Source organism: Paramormyrops kingsleyae, chromosome 8, assembly GCF_048594095.1.
Source record: "Paramormyrops kingsleyae isolate MSU_618 chromosome 8, PKINGS_0.4, whole genome shotgun sequence".
NCBI lineage: Eukaryota > Metazoa > Chordata > Actinopteri > Osteoglossiformes > Mormyridae > Paramormyrops > Paramormyrops kingsleyae.
The window spans coordinates 19174157-19194124 of NC_132804.1; the positions used below are offsets into that span (position 1 = coordinate 19174157).

General features: G+C 45.2%; 1 protein-coding gene across 1 annotated transcript; it reads left to right on the forward strand.

Annotated features, from left to right (window-relative positions):
• Positions 1-6465: 6465 nt before the first annotated feature.
• Positions 6466-18428, forward strand: LOC111851699 (solute carrier family 41 member 1-like). Its single transcript, XM_072715427.1, has 10 exons — positions 6466-7741; positions 10061-10168; positions 10252-10323; positions 11734-11878; positions 13128-13274; positions 15178-15322; positions 15791-15870; positions 17304-17438; positions 17557-17705; positions 18197-18428. The coding sequence occupies exons 1-10, from the start codon at positions 7547-7549 to the stop codon at positions 18368-18370; spliced, it is 1350 nt and encodes a 449-aa protein (XP_072571528.1). The 5' UTR covers positions 6466-7546; the 3' UTR covers positions 18371-18428.
• The last annotated feature ends 1540 nt before the right edge of the window (positions 18429-19968 follow it).

Sequence of the window (19968 nt, forward strand, 5' to 3'; positions counted from 1 at the left end):
CACTGGCATCAGAAATGTTGACATATGTCTTATGCTTTTTAAAAGATGTATTTTAAATCCTGGTATATATTTTTGCTTTATAGCATTTCAGTGACAATAACTAATAGGGTTTAGAGCATTGTCCTTGGGTAAGATATCATTTTGTTTCTTTGAACAAATGATATGTTGCACAAGTTAATCTGTGTGGTACTGATTTTGCATTGATTTTAATATAATTAATCTGTGTAATACTGGCTCTGATATCACCCCCCTCCCCCATGCCTTAATTCAGTCTACACTGTAATAAACTCTGTTTGTTTAGTCAAACTCCCAGCTCCAGTCCTATTAAAATGTTCCATGCTGCTTTGTCGTTGGAACCCTAAGCAAACAGAATAGACCCCCCCGTGATGTGTTAAATTGTGCATTGCTGTCTGGCGAAGGTGGTGCCGTTAACTCGCCGGGCCGTGATTGGCTGAATGCGTGGTGTCAGAGCACCCTGACCCTTGACAGCACCATGTCCCGATGGTGACCTCATCTGCACCCGAGACTATAAACCAAAGGAATCTCTTTGGCTGCTTCTGACGGTAAGGAAAGATAAGCTTGGATAAAGCAATATTAAGTTTATGCTTCCTTTGTTATTTGAACACTTTAATATGTGTGACTTCTGTGAGGCAGGATCATAAATCAGATTCCTGTTTGGTCGTTGCTGTTATTCTGTATCTGGGTCTGTCTCACCCATGCTCACCACCCCCACCAGTCATCTAGACCTCCCTCCCCCCCCAGAACTGCCTCCAGGGATGGGACTTGGTAACCCTATTCCAGGGTACGCCGTTCTGTTTTGTACCACACTAAGGTCATTATCCTCAGAGAGGCTCCTTGTGGTTCTCCTGCCACTGTACGCCCATATTCTATCCTACAGTCATGAGCTGCAGGTAACGACTGAAGTACAAGTAGCCGAAATGAGGTTTTTCTGCAGGGGTGCTGGGCTCTCTCTCTCTCTCTATGCCACTGTGAGGAGTTCAGAGATGCTTGAGGGACCTTGAAATAAAGCTGCAGGGGCCAGCTGAGGTAGACATCTTAGGATGCCAGCTGGTGGGGGCAGACAATGGACATAACTGAGGGTGGGGCTGCATCTCCGTGTGGGCTTGGGAAGCTCCAGAGATGCCCAAAATAAGCTAGATCCATGGTCTCCGGAAGGCAGGTCCGGTCCAACCTGCTTATTATGCTTCACCCTCACCTGAAGCACAGTGTCGAGATGAAGACTTTTTTCCATTGTTAAAAAATGTTCAGTTGTACTTGCTAAAAGTAGAAAACTATGTGCAGTATATTTGGTAAATATAAATTTTACTCTGCGTACACTTTAAACACTTGCTAACCCATTTCCCACATTGTCATAAGCAGTTTACAAGCAGATAGTAACAATTAAGAGAAAAGTACTAAATGTACTTAATGAGAAATGAACCAAACCAAATTGGCAGAGTAGCGGTGTGGGGGGCTCTTACTTATCAATATGGGGGTTCATATTTGCTCATGTTTGCACGCATTGCCTTTACATTTATTATCGTTAGAAAGCTGTTTTATGTTTGTGGTCATTAGACAGAATTCTGTTTGCCTTCTAAGCACAGTAGTAGCGGCAGGAGTCTAAGTTCTTGTTTTGCTGAAGTAGTCCAGTGGGGGGGGGGCATGTGTTAGGGATGGTCCAAAAATCAAAGGTTGAGGGGCCGCAGCAACAGCAGCAGATCTGTGGACACGGCAGATGGCTGGTGGTGTCCCCCCTGCAGGGGCCTGGAAGAGGACCCGGCCGGCTCTAACCAGGGGCTGCGAGGAGTCCATGGCGGGCATCTTGGTGCAGGTGCTTCCGCCTTATCTCCTGGCAGGGCTGGGAATGGTGATGGCGGGTGCCATGCTGGACACAGCACAGGTAAGCCCCAGATGCCACTCTACGCAACCAGCATTAAGAACACCATCAGTCATTATATTAGCAGTATTATATTATAGGAAAATGCTGTGAGCTGCCCGGCATGGGCTCTAGGCCCCCAGTGCCCTGCTCAGGGGAATCGGTTAGAAGAAGGTTGGATGGAATAAAATTTTAGGAATATAACTAGGCATCTATATCCACATGTCCTGTGTCCATGGATTCAACCAACTGTGGATTGAAAATAATTTTTTTTTAAATCCACAAAGTTCCGAAAAGCAAAACTTGAATTTGCTTTGTGCCAGTTTTACACTGAATCTACGCAAATAAAGTGTAGGTATAGAGAGAGAATGAATTTATATTATGTCTGCTTATAATTATATATTTTATATGAATTATGATGGTTGTGTCTGTACCGAAAATATACTGTTTTTCATAACTCCCTAAATCATACAGTATACCATTTACACTATATCAGATATCACGAGTACTGTACTTTGGTTTGCGAGCAAAATTCGTCCAGGAAACGTGCTCGTAATCCAAAGCACTCGTATATCAAAGCGAATTTTCCCATTAGAAATAATGCAAACTCAGATGATTCGTTCCACAACCCAAATATATGAATATAAAAATGATTAATACAAAATATAAAGTAAAAATACATAAAACAAATTAACTTGCACTTTACCTTTGAAAAAAATCGTGGATGGTCTGAGGGAGAGGAGAGAGAGGAGAAGAGGAGGGTTATTTTGTAGGACGACTTGGCTTTCACTGTAACTAACGGAATCACTGCTATCTGTTGGCTCACTGTAATTTTTTTTCTTTTTGTTTGACTTTAACAAGGAACCTATCCAATGATAGCCGCTTCTGCCTCCTTTTCCATTTCGCGGAAATGTGACATTGCATTGTCGTTAAAAGGATTCATCGTTCGCACCGCTACACTACTAAATTTTGATTATACGAGTGATGCAGACCGACTGAGACCGAGCATGAGAGACGCCGACTGAGACCGAGCTTGTCAGACGATTACCCACAATCCCGTAGCGAGAGAGAGAGAACTATCGGCTCAGCTGTGATGACGTGACGCTCGGCAGACAATGCGTATACATAATACTCGTATTGCAAGACTTCGCTCTTTTATCAAGTTAGAATATATTTTTTAAAAATTGCTCGTCTTGCAAAACACTCGCGGACCAAGTTACTTGGTTTGACTGTAATATAGAGATGATTTAAAAGTATATGGGGAGATGTGTGTAGGGAAGCAAATAGTACGGCATTTTATATAAGATTAAGAGACTTGAGCATCCGCATATTCTGGTATCTGCAGGGGGCCCTGAACCGATCCTTCGTAAGTACAGATGGACAAATGTAATATATTGGAGTCATAAATATAATTTGTCATAATAATAATAATGCTATTTATAATATTATATTATGGTACAGTGGAACCCACTTATATGGATAAAAAAGCTTGGGACAAAATAATTAATGTATAAATACTGTTTAAATGATTCGCATATAATAATCAAGTAGTCCGCTTACAGTGTTCATTTTGGGTTTTTAATACATGACAACATACGTAAAAAAATATAACAACGCTACTTTTTCTTCTTTTTTACTTTACTTTTATAAACATACTTTGATTTGTAGTAATCTGTCTGCTTCTGGCTAGCTACCTAGCTGAGGCTAATGCTGCGCACACAGAAAACATGAAAGAAAGAAGAAAGTAATTTTCTCTCAATGACAAATATAGACTCATCGAAGCTTGTGATAAACCGCCAAAAACGAGCAACCGAGATGCAGCCACGAAACTACGATAAGCCATATTTTATATACAATATCCTATTGTACTAAAGCAAGACTAAGGGATCGTGGCGGCAGCGAATAAAAACAAGAGGCGGACTGACACGTTGCTCTTTATGTTACTCCTTAAATGGACCAAACGACAAGTAGTGATAACAGGAAAGCTGTGAATAACAAGGAAACACGGGGAAATCACACTAAGGATGGTAACAATGGCTAAGACATGCAAAGATCAGGCAAGAACTGAGTACAACCACAATTAAAGGATAACAACCGGATACACAGCACAAGTATACCTACTGTACACTAAGAAATACAAAGAGGGACATGCAAATGCCGTCGGCTCTACAGTATTGTAGCGTCTTTGAATTATACATAGTTCTGCCATTTGATTTGTACAGCACTGTACTTTGAAAAGTGTTCCAACACAAAAACAATTTTGAAAAAGTCAAAATTCTACAAATAGCACCGAGGTCCGTTCTATTACATTAAATTAAGGTATTAAATATACAAATGTAAATTAGCTGTTAATCTGCCTGAGACGTATAGAAAAAGGAAAAAAACGGCTTTAATGATCATTCGCTCATAGTGATCAATGTCACCCAGACAAACATGATCACTATAAGCGGATTCCACTGTATTAATGTTTATTTTGTATCGCAATCATTTATTATAGCTTTGACTACTAGGATTGCTTATGCACTGGTTTACTGATTCATTCTTCTTTTTACCTGTATACCTTTCTGGGCTGCCTGAGGGTAAGTATCATATCCCAGTATACCCCACAGCGTGAACGGTATAGTCGTGGCAGTGGTAGGGCGCCGCCCTGCAGTCCGTGTTGTGTTTCAGAGCGGATCCGGTGCGTTCATCTCTCACACCGCTGGATCCCCTTCCCCCCCTGGACTACTGCGACTGTTTTTTTAGGCACCAATGCATTAAAATAGAACTGCCCCAGCCCTCCCTCTCTAACACCTGGTATTTTTAAAATAATTTATGCTCAAGATTTATCCTTTAGTCCTGGAGTAATAAATAGGAACATACCAATAGAGTGGAGGAGAAAGGGGGAGGATAAAAAACAAATTGACCCATTTCTGGGGCAGCGGGAGGTCACAGTGTCCCGCTGGATCTGATTAGCAGTCTGGTGGGACGTGATCTCTGAAGGAGCGTGGTGTGCCCACGGTCCGGAGCTGTAGGCTGCTCCCAATGATACATCACAGCATTTTACTATCATTCAGGCTTTTTTATGTGCTGTAAAGCTGTGATCGTGAAATATCACTTTGTTTTTTTCAGATGTGGGGGGGTGGAGGGGGGGGGGTATTCGTAAAAACAGACAAAACGTCTCGCCCGTGAAATTGCTTGTTTGTTTATCCATCGCCTCTCGGCTGAGAGTCTTGTCTGTTTATTACTGTGGAATATTACCGGAGGGAGGGGGGGGTTATTCAGGGAATCCATCAGGCAGATTAATTAGTTCATTCAGAATGCTATGTTCTTCTCCTAAAGTTCTCACTGGCTTTCCTTCCTGGTCTCAGGACGTGATTATTCTCAGTGTCCTAACAGGGTTGACATTGGTTCCGCTCTTTCGCCAGCTGTCAGCCGAACATTTTCAGCTTTTCCCTCTGGGCCTCTGAAATAGCACCTGAAATCCTTGGGGAAAATATTTATGGGCAGTTAAAAAAAAAAAAAACAAAAAAAAACTAGAAAGTGCCTCTAATTGGCTTGTGGACTGATTCGGGTGGGTTGGAGATGGTGCCCTAAGAGTAATAGGGAGCAGAGACTCAGGGCTGCTGTCCCCAGCCCTCATGTGTCGGGTCACTCAGCCCATCACCTTGGCCTCAGTAGGAAGTGGCCAGATCTCGGTCTGAGTGTCATCCGCTTATTTAATGCAGGTTTACTGTCATTGACCTAGAGCCCATCTTTGTCAGGTGTGATATGAGTCAGATATATTTACCTATTTTTAATAATTCTGGCTCCTTCAGCCTTTAGCTGTTCCAGGAACAGCTATGGCTCTTGCTGTTAGGCTGCCACAGCAAGTCACGTCTAGTAGCTGACATAATGAACGGACTGGTGCTGTTAAAGTGCTGCTGTGTGCATGGCTGACAGTATCTATGCTTCTGATAATTAGGGATGACACTCTAGAGGCTTCCCAGACCATTAATTAGGTAGCAGAGAAGTCACAGTTGTCCATTTAAATGTGTTTTTCTGACATCTGGGCACAAACTGGAACAACACAACTGCTTGTTTCTCTGGTGAGGATGGGGAGGGCTTTACTGGAAAGGAGTGTGTTTATGTGTGTGTGTGTGTGTTTATGTGTAGATTATTTTTACATTATGTTGTGTGAGACCAAATGTGGGGACCATTCTTTCAGGTCTCCACAAAGATCTGTGAATGCAATCAAGAAACTAAGAATGCCAAAAGTCTTGTATTTTGTTCGGTTACTTATGGGCAAGGTTAGGGTTGGGTAGGGGTTAAGGTCATCATATTGGGATTAGAATTTTCCCCATAGAAATGAACAGAGAGTCCCCACAAGAATAGAGTTACAAACCTATGTATGTATGTGTATTTGTGTGTGTGGCGCGTGTATCTGAGAGCCTTAAGGCAGCCTGTCCTCGCCTAGATCTCTCCAAACAGCTTCTCACTTGTCCTCTGGCTGTCACCAGAACCTGAGTGTATTTCGCCAACCCAGCAATCAATTAAGCTTCATGATGGGGTCTCCGGTGAAGCATTTTGGGTTCCCAGCTCTCCCTCTCTCTCTCTCTCTCTCTGTCTCTCTCTCTCTCGCTCGCCAACTCTCCCTCTCGCTACTCCTTGCTCTCACTCTCTCTCTCTCTCTCGCTCCCTCTCTCATTTCCTTTTCGGCCACCTCTGCTGGTTCTGGAAGGAGCAGTCGCCTCAGCCCCTCGACGGCAGACGGGGGGGAAAGACGTGTGACTCGGAGCGGACCGAGGGAGATCACAGCTTCGCACGGGAGAGCGGTGGGACTGCGTAGCGCACCGGGAAGCACATAGACTTCCCAAGGACATCAGGCGTGTATGTGAGACGGCCCGGCACCTGTCCGACAGTCTGTGGGTCCTCGTGAGACTCAGAGCTTCACTTCTAACCAAAGGAGCACCGGACGTCGAATTGGGCTCAGGGGGGTGAAGTCTGGCGGTAGCTGCGAAGCCAGCACTAGAGCCCCAAGGAGCTTCAGGCAACCTGTCCCTCATGTTCCCGAGGCCGTGAGTAGTCTGGCTGCCCCCCCCCCCCCCACCCATCCTGCACGAGTCGTGCCCCGATGATGACGAACGGCCCCGAGGGTAACGGTGTGGACGTGCAGGAGAAGCGCCGGCCGGCAAAAAAGTTCGCTGCCTCCTACGGGGTCCTCCTGCGGCGAGTGTGGACATTCCTGCGGCACGGGGAGCGCACTGGGCTGGACCGGCGGCCGTCCGCCGCCTGCCTGCTAGCCAGCGAGGCCTGAGCAGGAAGTCTCTGGGCGCTCTGTGGCGGTGCCCCCGTCTGTCTGACCTCTGTCTGGCAGGACAAGGACAAGCCCATAAAAAATAAACAAGGAACAGGAGGCATGTTTTCACATCGACACTGACTCAGACCCGAAGCAACAGGTGGAGGAATTGTGCGGAGTTTTCCTCATATTCCGGTTATCCCAGTGATCGGAGGACATTAAGGGCAATGATCTCCGTATTCCTGCCATGTCGACATGACTTCCTGGATCTGTTTCACTGAGTCAGACACCTCCTGCTGAGTCCTTTCACGTTTTTTTCAAGGAAAGACTCGGTCATGCTGTGAAGGATCTCGACATCAGCCCCCCCCGGTGCCGATGGGACCTCTGTGACCCCCCGTGACCTCCGGCGCCCGATGGCGGTGACACAGCTTGAACTGGAGTTGCGTTATGAGGGCCGGCGGCTACGTGCATTCACCTGCCGGCTCACGCGCTGCGCCCACGGCTTCCTGCCTGAGACGTCGGGTCAGATCGCCTCCCAGGTGTTGCTGCCATACCTGGTCGCCGGCCTGGGCATGGTGGCGGCTGGCGTGGTCATGGACACAGCGCAAGTAGGGGCGCTTGATGCGCATCTGTGTCCGTGTGTATGTGTCTTTAAATGAGCTCTGCCAGGCTGGGTCTGCATGTGCAGGCTTTATACAGGGGGATGTTTAGTGGGGCACCATGCTTTTAAGGGTATTCACTGAATAGGCGAATGTGGAAATTGAATGGAGGGAAGTTCAGGGGACCTCTGCCATATTGGGGGAAAATAATAATGACAAATGGAAAAAGCTTGGACTGAGGTTAGATGTGTTGTTAAAGGTTGTATTTCCGGTCAATGGGCAGGATTCGTAGATGTTATTTTACAGAAGTATCCTTCAATATCTACCCTAACTTCCAACCCTAACATAATATCTAGAAATATTTTTTTTTCTGTTCCACAAATTGGTACATTGTTTTTTTGTCACTTTTTTGTTTCCCCCTCGAGCTCTAAAGCCCTTGGCTGCAGCCTGATTGATAGGAAGTGATTAAATGTTAATGAGCAAATGCCTCCCACCTGGCCCTCATCTGACTGGCTGTCAGTGAGGTGTCCTCCGAGCTGTGAAAACTGCTGCGTCATGAGCAGGCTTGGGGTGGGGGTGGGGGGTTCTGCATCTCCCCCCCCCCATACCTCTATCCCAAGCTGCTCAGTATGGATGAATCATTCTTAGCTCAGCCTGTAAACCAGGTCTGAATACTGGAGGTCACACCGTCTATAAAATAACTCCTGTATGTCATCTCTTTCCTTCCCTATCTTCTTGTCCTCCTTCTCTGTGGCTCCCTGTGACATGCTGTTAAAACTAATGGCACAATACCACTTGTTATATTGCACTGGAAAATCTTTTAAGTACATATACCAGAATTGGAAAGCATAAAACATTTCAGTCATGATATCAGCTCATTTAACGTAGGACACAGTCAGCAGCCAGGATGAAGCCAGAACATACCCAGAACCCAGCCAGGACACAGGTAGGAAGTAACCAGGACGCAGCCGGAACATACGCAGAACCTAGCCAGAACAAAGGCAAGACATTGACAGGACACAGGCAGGACATGGACTAGACAGGACATAGACAGCACATAGTCAGCCTGCAGTCAAGACACAGACAGGACATAGACAGCATGCAGTCAGGACATAGACGGGACATTGGCAGGACATAGTCAGCATGCAGCCGGAACATAGACAGGACATAGGCAGCATGCAATAAGAATGTAGAAAGGACATTGACAGAGCACAGAGAGCACGCAGTCAGGACACAGCCAGGACATAGACAGCATGCAGCCAGGACATAGACAGGACATAGATAGCATGCAGTCAGTACATACACAGGACAGAGACATCATGCAGTCAGGACATACACAGGGCACAGACAGAACATAAGATGCAGACAGGACATAGACAGGACATGGCCAGGACAGAGACCAAACACAGAAAGCACACAGCCAGGGAGCAGCCAGCGGCCACAGCTCCCAGGCCTCTAGCCACTGTGGGAGCTGTTTAATTCATGCTGGTTATTTTCACAGTCCCCTTTCTGCCTGAGTCCCTTCCTCCTTGGTTATTCATGGATGGGGGAGTTTGGGAATTAGGAGGAGGGTGACCGTGTCCGGTGACAGTTCAGGTTGGCGGCTAGGACAAATGGGGGGTACAGTCCCCCCTGTTCTCTCTCAGGGGAGAGGAAGACCTGGAGCTATGTCCAGTGTCCTGGGAAAACTTTGTGATGATGTGTGTCTGACAAGTTCCAGTAATTTAGCAGCAAATGGGGAAGGCAGAGCTGAGGATAGCTAAAAATACCCTACATCTTACACATTTCTCAACTTTTAGCATTTATAAAAATGATGTGTTCAAGAATGTTATTAGTCTATTTTTTATATATATAAATTAATCATGCAACTGGCAGTCTGGTGCTTCAGGGCTCACTCTAGTCCCAAGTATTCTGGCTGTTGTACCCTTGAATTTCTGCAGAGAAAGTATCCCTAAGTAATCTGTAAGTTTCCTGAGCGTCATCAGAGCAGCTGAAAGCAATTTAGCTATTAATAAACAGCTGGTCAGTGTAAATAAAATGATTAGAGTCTGAAAAGAGGGTGTTTCTCAACATGGATGGGATAGGGCAGGGCTACAGAGAGGAATTTTTTTTTAAACTAAAAACATATTGGAGAATTGTCCTTATTTGTGCGTGAAAGCTGTCATATAGTTACAGTCAAATGTCAGGCAAATGGACCCTAAACACACACAATTTTGGATGGGCTAAATGCTGCTAAGGTGACTGTCATCATTTTTAGTGCAGTACCATGGGATTGAGCTCAACCTTAACTTGCATGGGTACCTCACACTGCTCTGTCTCCCCCCGCAGCACTGGGACGTGTTTAAGACCATCTCTGAGGTGTTCATCTTGGTGCCAGCACTGGTGGGGCTGAAGGGGAACCTGGAGATGACGCTGGCGTCGAGACTGTCCACAGCAGTGAGCATGAGGCCGCCGTGTGACACAGGATGCTTAGTGCAGTGGCAGCAGTAACAGCCCTACACAATTCCCCTGTCTCGCAGGCCAACGTAGGGCAGATGGACGACCCCCAGGAGCAGAGGAAGATGGTGTGCAGTAACCTTGCTCTTGTCCAGGTAGCTTCACTCAGACACAGACACACACAAACATGCACACACATGCCAGTGTAGATGCATCAAAACTTTGTTTCCTCAATAATTCACCATTAATTCACCCCATTGTCTGCAGTCTGTGCGCCCTGAGCTCAGACAGTGAATCGATGTTGTCCGCAAGCCATCGCTTCCTCGTTCCTGTCCCGTTCGGGCCCTGAGCATAAGCGTTAATTATACTCCGTCTGGCAGGAGATTTAGGAGACCTGGAGTTCGATCGAACTCCACGGCGCTACCACGCACAGCAGAGCGACATGTGGCCCGCTAGAGCCCTGGGATCGAGGCAATAAAAAGATGAACTGCCCCATTATAGCATGCAGCTGAAGGTGGGATGGTAGTGTCCACAGAGAGATGGAAGGGGACATCAGGACAGGGTCAAAGGTCAAGGGTCGTCCTATATCGTTCATGTCTGTAAATGGTCCCCCAAAAAGTTCAGTCCATTTGTGTGTGTGTGTGTGTATATATATATATATGTGTGTGTGTTTAAGTTTGTATAATATATAATATTATATGTTTGTGTCTATATATATGTGTGTGTGTGTGTGTGTGTGTATTAGGCAGCTGCACAGTCTAAACTGCGCATTTTAAATGCTCTTCTGTTAATCTCAGTGTGTGTTACACCATCACACTGTAAATGCCTGTCTAAATTCCCGTGATGATTTTTACCATCCTGTAACGGGGTCTTGCCAAGGCCAAAGACTTGGCTGGAGATGTGCGTCTAATACAGCAGTTGACTTTATAGGACAACACTTAATTCCTTAAAGCTGGTCGATTCATTCTGCCGTAACTGAAGACGAGGCTTTTTATCCAGTCCTAAAGCTGGCTCATGCTTAAACCTCAAGATAACCATTTGTTTGTCAGAAATTCATCTCAGAAAAGAAACGTTACAGAGCCATAGCAGGATGCTGCTGATTAACAATTATTTTCGGCTCCTATCAAGGGTTTAAAGTTTATCTCCTGCTGTTGTCTCACGCAGCTGTTTTTTTTTTTTTTTTTTAAACTACTCTTCCAGACCAGTATTTTCTTGTGCCATTTTAAATTTTTGTGGTCATTTCTGTACCATATGCTCAGCAGTGCTGGTTCAGGAGTTCGGCCTGAATCCATGGCTGCAGGTCATCAGGCTGTAGTTCATCAGACCAGGGCCAGTCCAAGGGATAAGCAAGCGAAGTGGCTGCTTAGAACCCGGCAGCCACCAGGGGGCCCCCCGTCCGATCAGCCAGTCAGAATGGGAAGGCAGATGGCAAATGAGGCTTAATCAGATTTCGCTAAGGGTCTCAAAACGGGTTGGACCAGCCGACATCCAAAGATGGAGAGGAGTCCGGCATTGGGAGGACCAGCATTTTCTGTAGCCTGCCCTGGTCTCTGTCCTCCACCCAGGTGCAGGCTACTGCTGTTGGCTTTCTGGCGGCCATGACGGCTGCAGCGCTTGGAGCGGTCTCCCGCGGACAGGTGGCGCTGGACAATGCCATCTTGCTGTGTGCGAGTAGCGTGACCACCGCATTCACAGCAGCGCTCTTGCTGGGTAAGCTCGCACAAAGCCCCGCCCCCATCCCATCAGGGTCAGACCACCCACTTCCTGTTCCTAACTAGCTGATTGTTCATTAAAAAAGCTTCCTGCATGCAGCTTTTATCGGAGCGTTCAGGAAGACACCCTGTTGATTTCAGTGGAAAACCCTCAAAAAAAAAAAGTTGCCAAATGATGTCATACCATAATTTGCATATTAAAAAATGATTTAAAAGTGAAAAAATCCATCCATCCATTCATTTTCTAATGCCAGACATAAAATTGTACATAAACGATAAAACATAAAATGTAATTTGCTGTGGACAAAAGCCTCTACAAAATGAATGTAAATGAAAGAAAAATGACATCCTTATTAAAAAGGATATTAAACAGGGGCAGGGGAAGCTCATATTAGCTAAAAGCTGACGTCCCAGGCTTTAGCCACATGCTGTTTGATGATGTGAGTGACCCAGCGGAAATGCGTCTAACAGCTGTTTTATTAAGATGGAACGCAGACCGTGGGCACTGCCAACACAGCGACCCGAGCTCTGGAAGGTCGCCGATGTCCACTCAGATAGTCACTAGATTTGTTGCTAAGGTCTTTTTTTGAAAGAAAGCTGAGGGGCTTCAGAGCAGGAAGACACTTTGGATGCTGGAAGTCAGAAGGACCAATGAACTGAACTGAAATTCTTTTGTATCAGCAGTAGCTATTAACAGCTAACAGCAGTAGTCTAAAAAAATCATGAAGTTGCCTTTTGAGGCGTATTTTTCTAAAACAAAAGGCATGGGGAAACTGCTCTGTGGTACTCTGACACTGCATTACCACCATCAACCAGAGGAGGTGCTGAAACACCCTCACCAACCCTGCTTTCAATGCTACTGCTTAGGGGGCCTGACAATTAAGGAAATCTAGTGGCTCCAGAAAGCACAGTGACGCCATAGTCAAGCATCTGCTCCACCTCCTGGTCACAGTGGGGTGGTTACTGCTGTTTCTGCAATGCAGAGAACAGATCATCACCCGCTTGTGACTGTTTCATCCTGAGAAGGTCACCGTGATTCAATATGGCACTGCTCCATTAATAGTCATCATGTTTGAACATATAGCAGTGAAAGCTTAGGCTAAGGCTCTGTTCCATCACCTCCAGGCCTCTGAATTGCACATGAATTAAATGTGCAATTGTACATGCTAATGTCCAAGTGGTCCATAGATAGCTACTATGAACTTCAATGTCAATGTTAAGGTCTGACCGCATTACTGCTTCTATAGGCCTGGTGATGGTGGGGGTGATCATCGGGTCCAGGAAGGTGGGCGTCAACCCAGACAATGTGGCCACTCCCATCGCCGCCAGCCTGGGTGACCTCATCACGCTGTCTTTGCTGGCCGGCGTCAGCAGCACTCTCTTCCGCTGCAGAGGTGAGCCGTTGGGCGCCATTGACTGACACATCGTAGCTGAGGAGTTAGGTAGTTAAATTTGTGCCTACATGAAAATGTAGAGAAAAAATGAGAACCAAAGGGTCTCTGGGACATGTTAGAAATCTCTGCTGAAAGCATTAATACGATTAGCAAGAAAATATTTTCTATGCATAAAAATGGATCTTGTTGCATTAGTGTCAGGCATGGATGTAAAATCCATCCATGCTTTTTAGGAATGCGAGGTGTGTGGGAAGGTCATATGGTGGCCTAATGGTTAGGAAAGTGTGCTTGTGATGGAAAGGCTGCCTTGAATCCCTGACTAGCAAGGTGCACCCCACTCCCCCCCCCCAGCCCCGCACTGCTCCCCGGGTGCTAAAATAATAGCTGCCGCCTGCTATGTCACAATGTCACATATGAATTAAATGCAGAGGACACATTTCATTGTCATACACTGTGTGCTGTGGTGTGTCAACAATGACAATTTATCATCTTAAACTGTTCATTTCACAATTGTGACTGGTTATACTATTCAGTAATAATATACAGTTTCAACATTTACATGCATTCTTCAGTATTAACGACTCACACAAAACTTTGCATTACATATTAAATGTTAATTTTGAGTGGGGTTCCATTTTAGGGCACTGTATTGTGTCTAGGGACAGAGGTAAAATAATTTTAAAATATTATTTGTTCAGACTATTTTTGGTGGTAATTTATCTGTTTATGAAGGAGATTGGCGATAGAGAGTACAGGTATTTCTCGACTTTACGAGCTAATTCGTTCAAAATTATTGCTCGTTAATCAAGAACTTGTAAAGCGGGAGGCATTTTCCCATAGAAATGTTATAAAAATGATGACTTTGGTTCCAGCCAAAAAAAAAAAGAAGAAAAGCCAACAGTGAGTTTACAAAAACACATTATTAGAATTAACATTTGATAAAAAATACATACACATTTAAACAAAAGAAAATCCTTGGAGAAAAACACTTCTTTGCTAAAACTGTAACACTCACAGTCAATTTTGGTCACTTTGACTTTCAGCAGATGGGGTGCCATTCTGAGCTGGTGGACATCACTAAACCTGGTATATTATCAGCATCAGATTGGGTCGTGAAACGAAGTGGTACAAATCAGGCACTGCTGGAAAATATGCCATTAAGTATAATACTGCGCATGCAGATACATGCAAGGTACAAATTGGGCATGCACAGTTAGATATTTCACAAAGCAAACTTATCTGAAAACTTTGTTGGGCTGTGGGCAGCGCCAATTGAGTTACATGCAAATTTAAAAAAAAAGAAAAGAAAAGAAAAATGAAAGTTTCATTTTTGCCGCAGAAAATTCTCATAAAGATATAAACTTGTAAATCGGGAACCCAGAAAGCGAGAACTACTCGTATCGTTTTTTTATTTAAAATGAAATGAAATGCAATATGTATATGTACCAATAGAGGTCAGTAGAGGGCAAAGTAGGTTGAGCTGCTATATCCTCTTGAGACCCAAGGAAAAAAAGTGTCCTTCAATTTTAGGTTATTTGTCTTTGGAGGAATTTAGATTTTTTCAAATTTATTTTTATTTTTAATTTCACAGCATGTCCTCTTTAGTGTACAACAGGAATAAATACGTTCACTTACATCAGTGAAAAGATAGATGCAAAAACAAAATGTCCACTACAATGGACATAAATGAATGGGTGGGGTCTCAGGAGGATATGAGCTCTGGACTTACTGTAAACATCGTGGACACACCATGCTTACGTGTACAAAGAGGACACTGTCTGTGACTATTCATAGAAAAGTGACCATAAGCTTGAATATGTGCGATAAGGACAAAGTCATGTGTTGGTACAGCATGTTAACCTTTGCTGACATGTTCTCTGTCTCCCCATGTTCTGTGTTCCAGAGGCATGGCTCCTGTCACCCTTGGTGTGTGGGTTCTTCCTGGTTCTGATCCCGATTTGGGTCATCCTTGCCCGGCGCAGCCCCCAGACCCGTGAGGTTCTGAGGTCTGGGTGGCAGCCTGTCATTTTGGCCATGTCCATTAGCAGGTACAGTATTGGTTCACCGCTGTGTGCCATCAAACCAAAAGGCGTCAAACTCTGCTGCAAAAACCCTAATATTTACAACATGCAAACCAAGCGATTTCGGCAAACCCAAAAGGAAAACTCATGATATGGACTTTAGATCACATTCTACCTCTGTGACTTACTGCTTCAGCTGTGACCAATGACCCCATGAATTGTTTCAGCTAAACCAGTATGACGAGTATCTTGGTTAACCAAGCTTAGCACATCATGAGTCAGCAAGCTGGCCTGCAGGGCAAGAGGAACACACAATGCTCTGATAGAGCTTCTCTGTTCCAAATTTTCCTGTTTTTCATATGATCGTTAGTCATTTATGGTTCTCTCCATTGATTGCGGCAGGTAGAGGGTGAGAATTGGGCTGGATAACTAGTGGCCACAAAACATAAGAATTCTTTCCAGCTTTGCTAGTGACACGTAGCCCTCTGTCCACAGTATTGGAGGCCTCATTCTGGACAAGACTGTCAGTGACCCCAACTTTGAGGGAATGGCTGTCTTTACGCCAGTCATCAATGGTAAGTCTGAAAATTGTTGCGCACATGCTGGGTACAAACACTGATTCAGCAAACAAAGAGCTGAAAGAAAAGGCATAGGTAAGGAACGAAAGGCTTGTTTGAACTGAGAGTGAGATCACTGCCTGGTTCCTCTGGTTTGTTGCTCATCACAGTAGATGCAGTTGAACCAAAACCAGCCCTTTGACAGGCAGTGCAGGTGCGTGGCTGGCAAGGTGATGAGAAATCCTTACCTTCCATACAACTGGCCACAAAAAATGCAGGTCACTGTCCATCTGGGTGTTCCACTTTTATCTTTATTGGATAATACCTCTGACTTTCCAGTCTTTCTCAACCCCCCCCACCCACCCCATGACCATATTTAACCATAAAGAGATTAATCAGTCCAATCAGGGCCAGATGAGCATCATAATGTGAGAAGCCTGTAGGCACTGAGAATGATGCTGCAAGATCAAACTCAGCAGCACACAACTTGGTAATTACCTAATCCCAACCCCAACACCCAATCTCTGTTAGCGGTATGAGAGTGGCTCGTGTTTGACTTTCAGTATATCTCAGTATGACTTTCAATATTCCTGTGATAATAATAGTGCAGTGACTCAGGTTTTGGAATATAAAGGCCTTGCTGGAAACCATGATTGTAAGTTCTTAGAAACATCAGAGAGACGTCCCAAGTGTTACTGTACGGGAATTCAAGTGACTCAATTTGTTAAGGTTCCCCTTCATTTCATTCCACTTTCACTGTCAGGGTCGAAGAGAATCATTAGAGTCCCCAGCTGCTTTAAAGATCGACACTGCTCCAGGCCCTGGAATGTTCCTGTTGATCATGTGCCTCTGTGGGTATAATACAGCAGGGAGCAGGGAATGCTGGGATAGGCACAGAAGCTAGGCAGTCTAGAAATTAATTCAGAAAGAATAGGAACTGCATTAAGTTATCTTGTAACCCTCTTGAGACAAAACAATAACATAATTAACATTTATGTTAGCACTTAAAAGAGTAAATGACTCTCTAGGAGGACTTTACCCTCTTTTTCCTCCAGTTAAATCAGAAAAAGAAACAGCCATTGTTTCAAAACCCAGCCAAGTGTGACCCTATAAAACCAGTTTAAACCTATTGCTCACCCAGGGAGCCCTTGCTAGACTCAGCTGTGTCCTTTGTTTATGGATCGGAAATGAAAACAACAGATTACAGTCTAAATTGTAACCTGATAAAAAGACAGACCTTGACAAAGACCCTGAAGCAAAACCAAATAGACCTTCTCCAATGGTCAAAGAACAGAGTAAATCTAAAAATCAGAATGCTGGACTATTATAAATAGTGCTTCTCCTAATTGCGGTTGATGTTCGATTAATCGTCCCCTTTGATATCCTGCTAAAATCCTGGATTGGCGTGTAGACCGCAGACACTTGACCTTCCGTATCGGCATTCTCTCAAGGCGTGGGTGGAAATCTGGTGGCTATTCAGGCCAGTCGTATCTCCACCTACCTGCACTTCTGGAGTGTTCCGGGTGTGTTGCCCTACAAGATGGAGCAGCACTGGCCAAACCCCTACGTCGTCTTCTTCTCCTCGGGTCAGTAGCTTACATGCACTGCTGCAAGAGCCGCACGCATACGTCTCTTTAATCACAGTCGTGGTCTCAGGCAGAGTTCCTCTCTCTAATTCCCTCCTCCCCCTCTGTTTCCCCACAGGTGTGAACTCTAAGTCCGCCCGGGTGCTGTTCTTCCTGGTTATCCCTGGTCACCTGATCTTCCTCTACACCATCCACCTGCTGCAGGGGGGACACACGGCCATCACGCTCGCGTTCACCTGCTGCTACCTGTCTGCCGCTCTCTTGCAGGTGGGCATTCTGAAACATTCCTCAGCTGTCAAACCCCCCCCCCCCCCAGCAGGATACCCAGGGGCGGGGGGAGGGTCTCACAGCAAGGGGGACTGAAGTGGGGGGAATATGGGGAGTTGGTAAATTGTCACAAATTTTGCATGATCATCCGCTATGAAATGAATTCCGCTTGTAAAACAAACACAGCCTTGTTCCTTGTAGACTGTAAGTATCCAGAGAGAGACCTTTCCCGCTGCGTTCTTATGGTGTGTTCCTGCCAACAAAAAGAAATTAAACCAATATGTCAGTGGGACTGAAGAAAGCACTAGTGGCTTTTATGATTTATGTACGTCACGTCTCAGTTTGTGGCCTGGCACAGTCAGCTGCGGTTCTGGACGTGCCGTCTACCCAGCACAGCGCTTCTGGATTGTTTTTGAAATGCAACCCTACCCCCTTTGTAACTGCTTTTGGCTGAGCTGTCACTGACTCCCAAACAAATGCTTCACGCTCAGGTGGGGATGCTGCTCTACCTGGCTGAGCTGATGGTGAGGCTGATGTGGCGCCAGAGACTCGATCCGGACAACTTCTCCATCCCGTACCTGACGGCCCTGGGCGACCTACTGGGCACCGGGCTGCTGGCTCTCTGCTTCCGTGTGGTGTCTCTGGTAGAATGGTCGGGTCTCTAAGACCCCCTATGGACCCCCCTCTCCATAGCTGGATGCCCAGTTAGCCCTATAGCGCAGGTGACCTGCTGGTTTGTCGTAACGTCCCTGTCTGTTATGCAGAGGGCAGCATCGCCCCCACGTCTCTCACCTTTGTCATATGAGGGCAGCAGAAGTGTGGCTGCTCCTCATAGATGTTGCTTCTGTATATGCAGACTTGGGTAATTCAGGTCCAGAGAGTAAAAGTCCAGACTGGGATTTTGCTTCAACAAAGTTGAGCATAAAGAGTCACAGTCAGAGTTTTCAACTGGTTGGTTGGAACAAAATCCCAGTCTGGACTTTTACTCTCTGAACCTGAATTACCCAACTCTGTGTACATGTGATTGTTTCTCGAAGCGGGAGGATCTTGCCTGTATATTTCAGATCAGTAGGCTTCATTAGGCTTCAGTAGGCTTCCACTGCTCTCCTTTCTCACAGGGGACCTACTGACTTGGTGAGACCTCACCTAGAATATTGTGTGCAGGTTTGGTCACCATATCTTAAAAAGGACATTGCGGCCTTAGAAAAGGTGCAGCGTAGGGCCACAAGAATGATTGTCATACGAGGAAAGGTTAGTTGAACTAAATCTGTTCAGCCTCAAGCAAAGGAGACTGAGGGGGGACATGATCCAGGTCTATAAGATTCTTACAGGTTTGGATGCTGTTCAACCGAATAGTTACTTCAGCATTAGTTCAAATACAAGAACTCGTGGCCATAGGTGGAAATTAACGGGAGAACATTTCGAACTGGATTTAAGGGAGCACTTCTTTACACAGCGTGTAGTCAGAGTATGGAATAGTCTTCCTGATAACATAGTGCAAGCTGAATCCTTGGGTTCCTTTAAATCAGAGCTAGATAAGATTTTAACAACTCTGAGCTATTAGTTAAGTTCTCCGCAAGCGAGCTCGATGGGCCGAATGGCCTCCTCTCGTTTGTATAGTTCTTATGTTCTTATGTTCTAACATGGAACCCCCGCTGACTCACCAGCACAGGACATTTGTAAAATAGCTCTGTGGCAGTGCTGTTGTTGTTAATATAACCTGCGTAACTGTAACAATTAGAATGCTTTTGTTTTTCCTAATTATTCATGTGCTTGTAGTGTGAGCGAATTGGAATGCATCCCGCAATGGTCTTTGTGCTGTGATGGTGATTAGGTCTGTCCTTTATACCTGTGACGTAACACCTCTCAGCGGGAGTCATGTCCCCATTGTGGAAAATCTGGAAAGATTATTAATATCACATTTATAAATTTCAGATTTACAGACATTTGTGATCCTTATCCCAGACTTTTTTTTTTTCATTTTTCTGAATGAAATTGATGTAAATCAATTTCCATGTTGAGCCAGGCGACGACAATGCAAAACTGTTTAACCTCCTCATGTTGACGTTGTACAGTGACATGCATTTTCCCTTTAAAAACGACAGGAATGTGCTTCAAAATTACTGTCAGTCTCGTAAATGTGATGGACAACCAACGTGTAGACACGAGATCAGTGCTCAACAGTAGGCAGTAGCGTAGCAACGTCCGGTGGCTGACAAATTAGCTTTCAAGCCACATGGATGCATCAGAAACCCTTGTTTTA

Bases quoted from the DNA above. Each gene is read 5' to 3' on its own strand.
- LOC111851699 (XM_072715427.1), top strand. From the start codon at position 7,547: ATGGCGGTGACACAGCTTGAACTGGAGTTGCGTTATGAGGGCCGGCGG. The intron at 10,324-11,733 runs GTAGCTTCACTC...TCCTCCACCCAG, and splicing joins GTAACCTTGCTCTTGTCCAG to GTGCAGGCTACTGCTGTTGG. The intron at 17,706-18,196 runs GTGGGCATTCTG...CTTCACGCTCAG, and splicing joins TGTCTGCCGCTCTCTTGCAG to GTGGGGATGCTGCTCTACCT.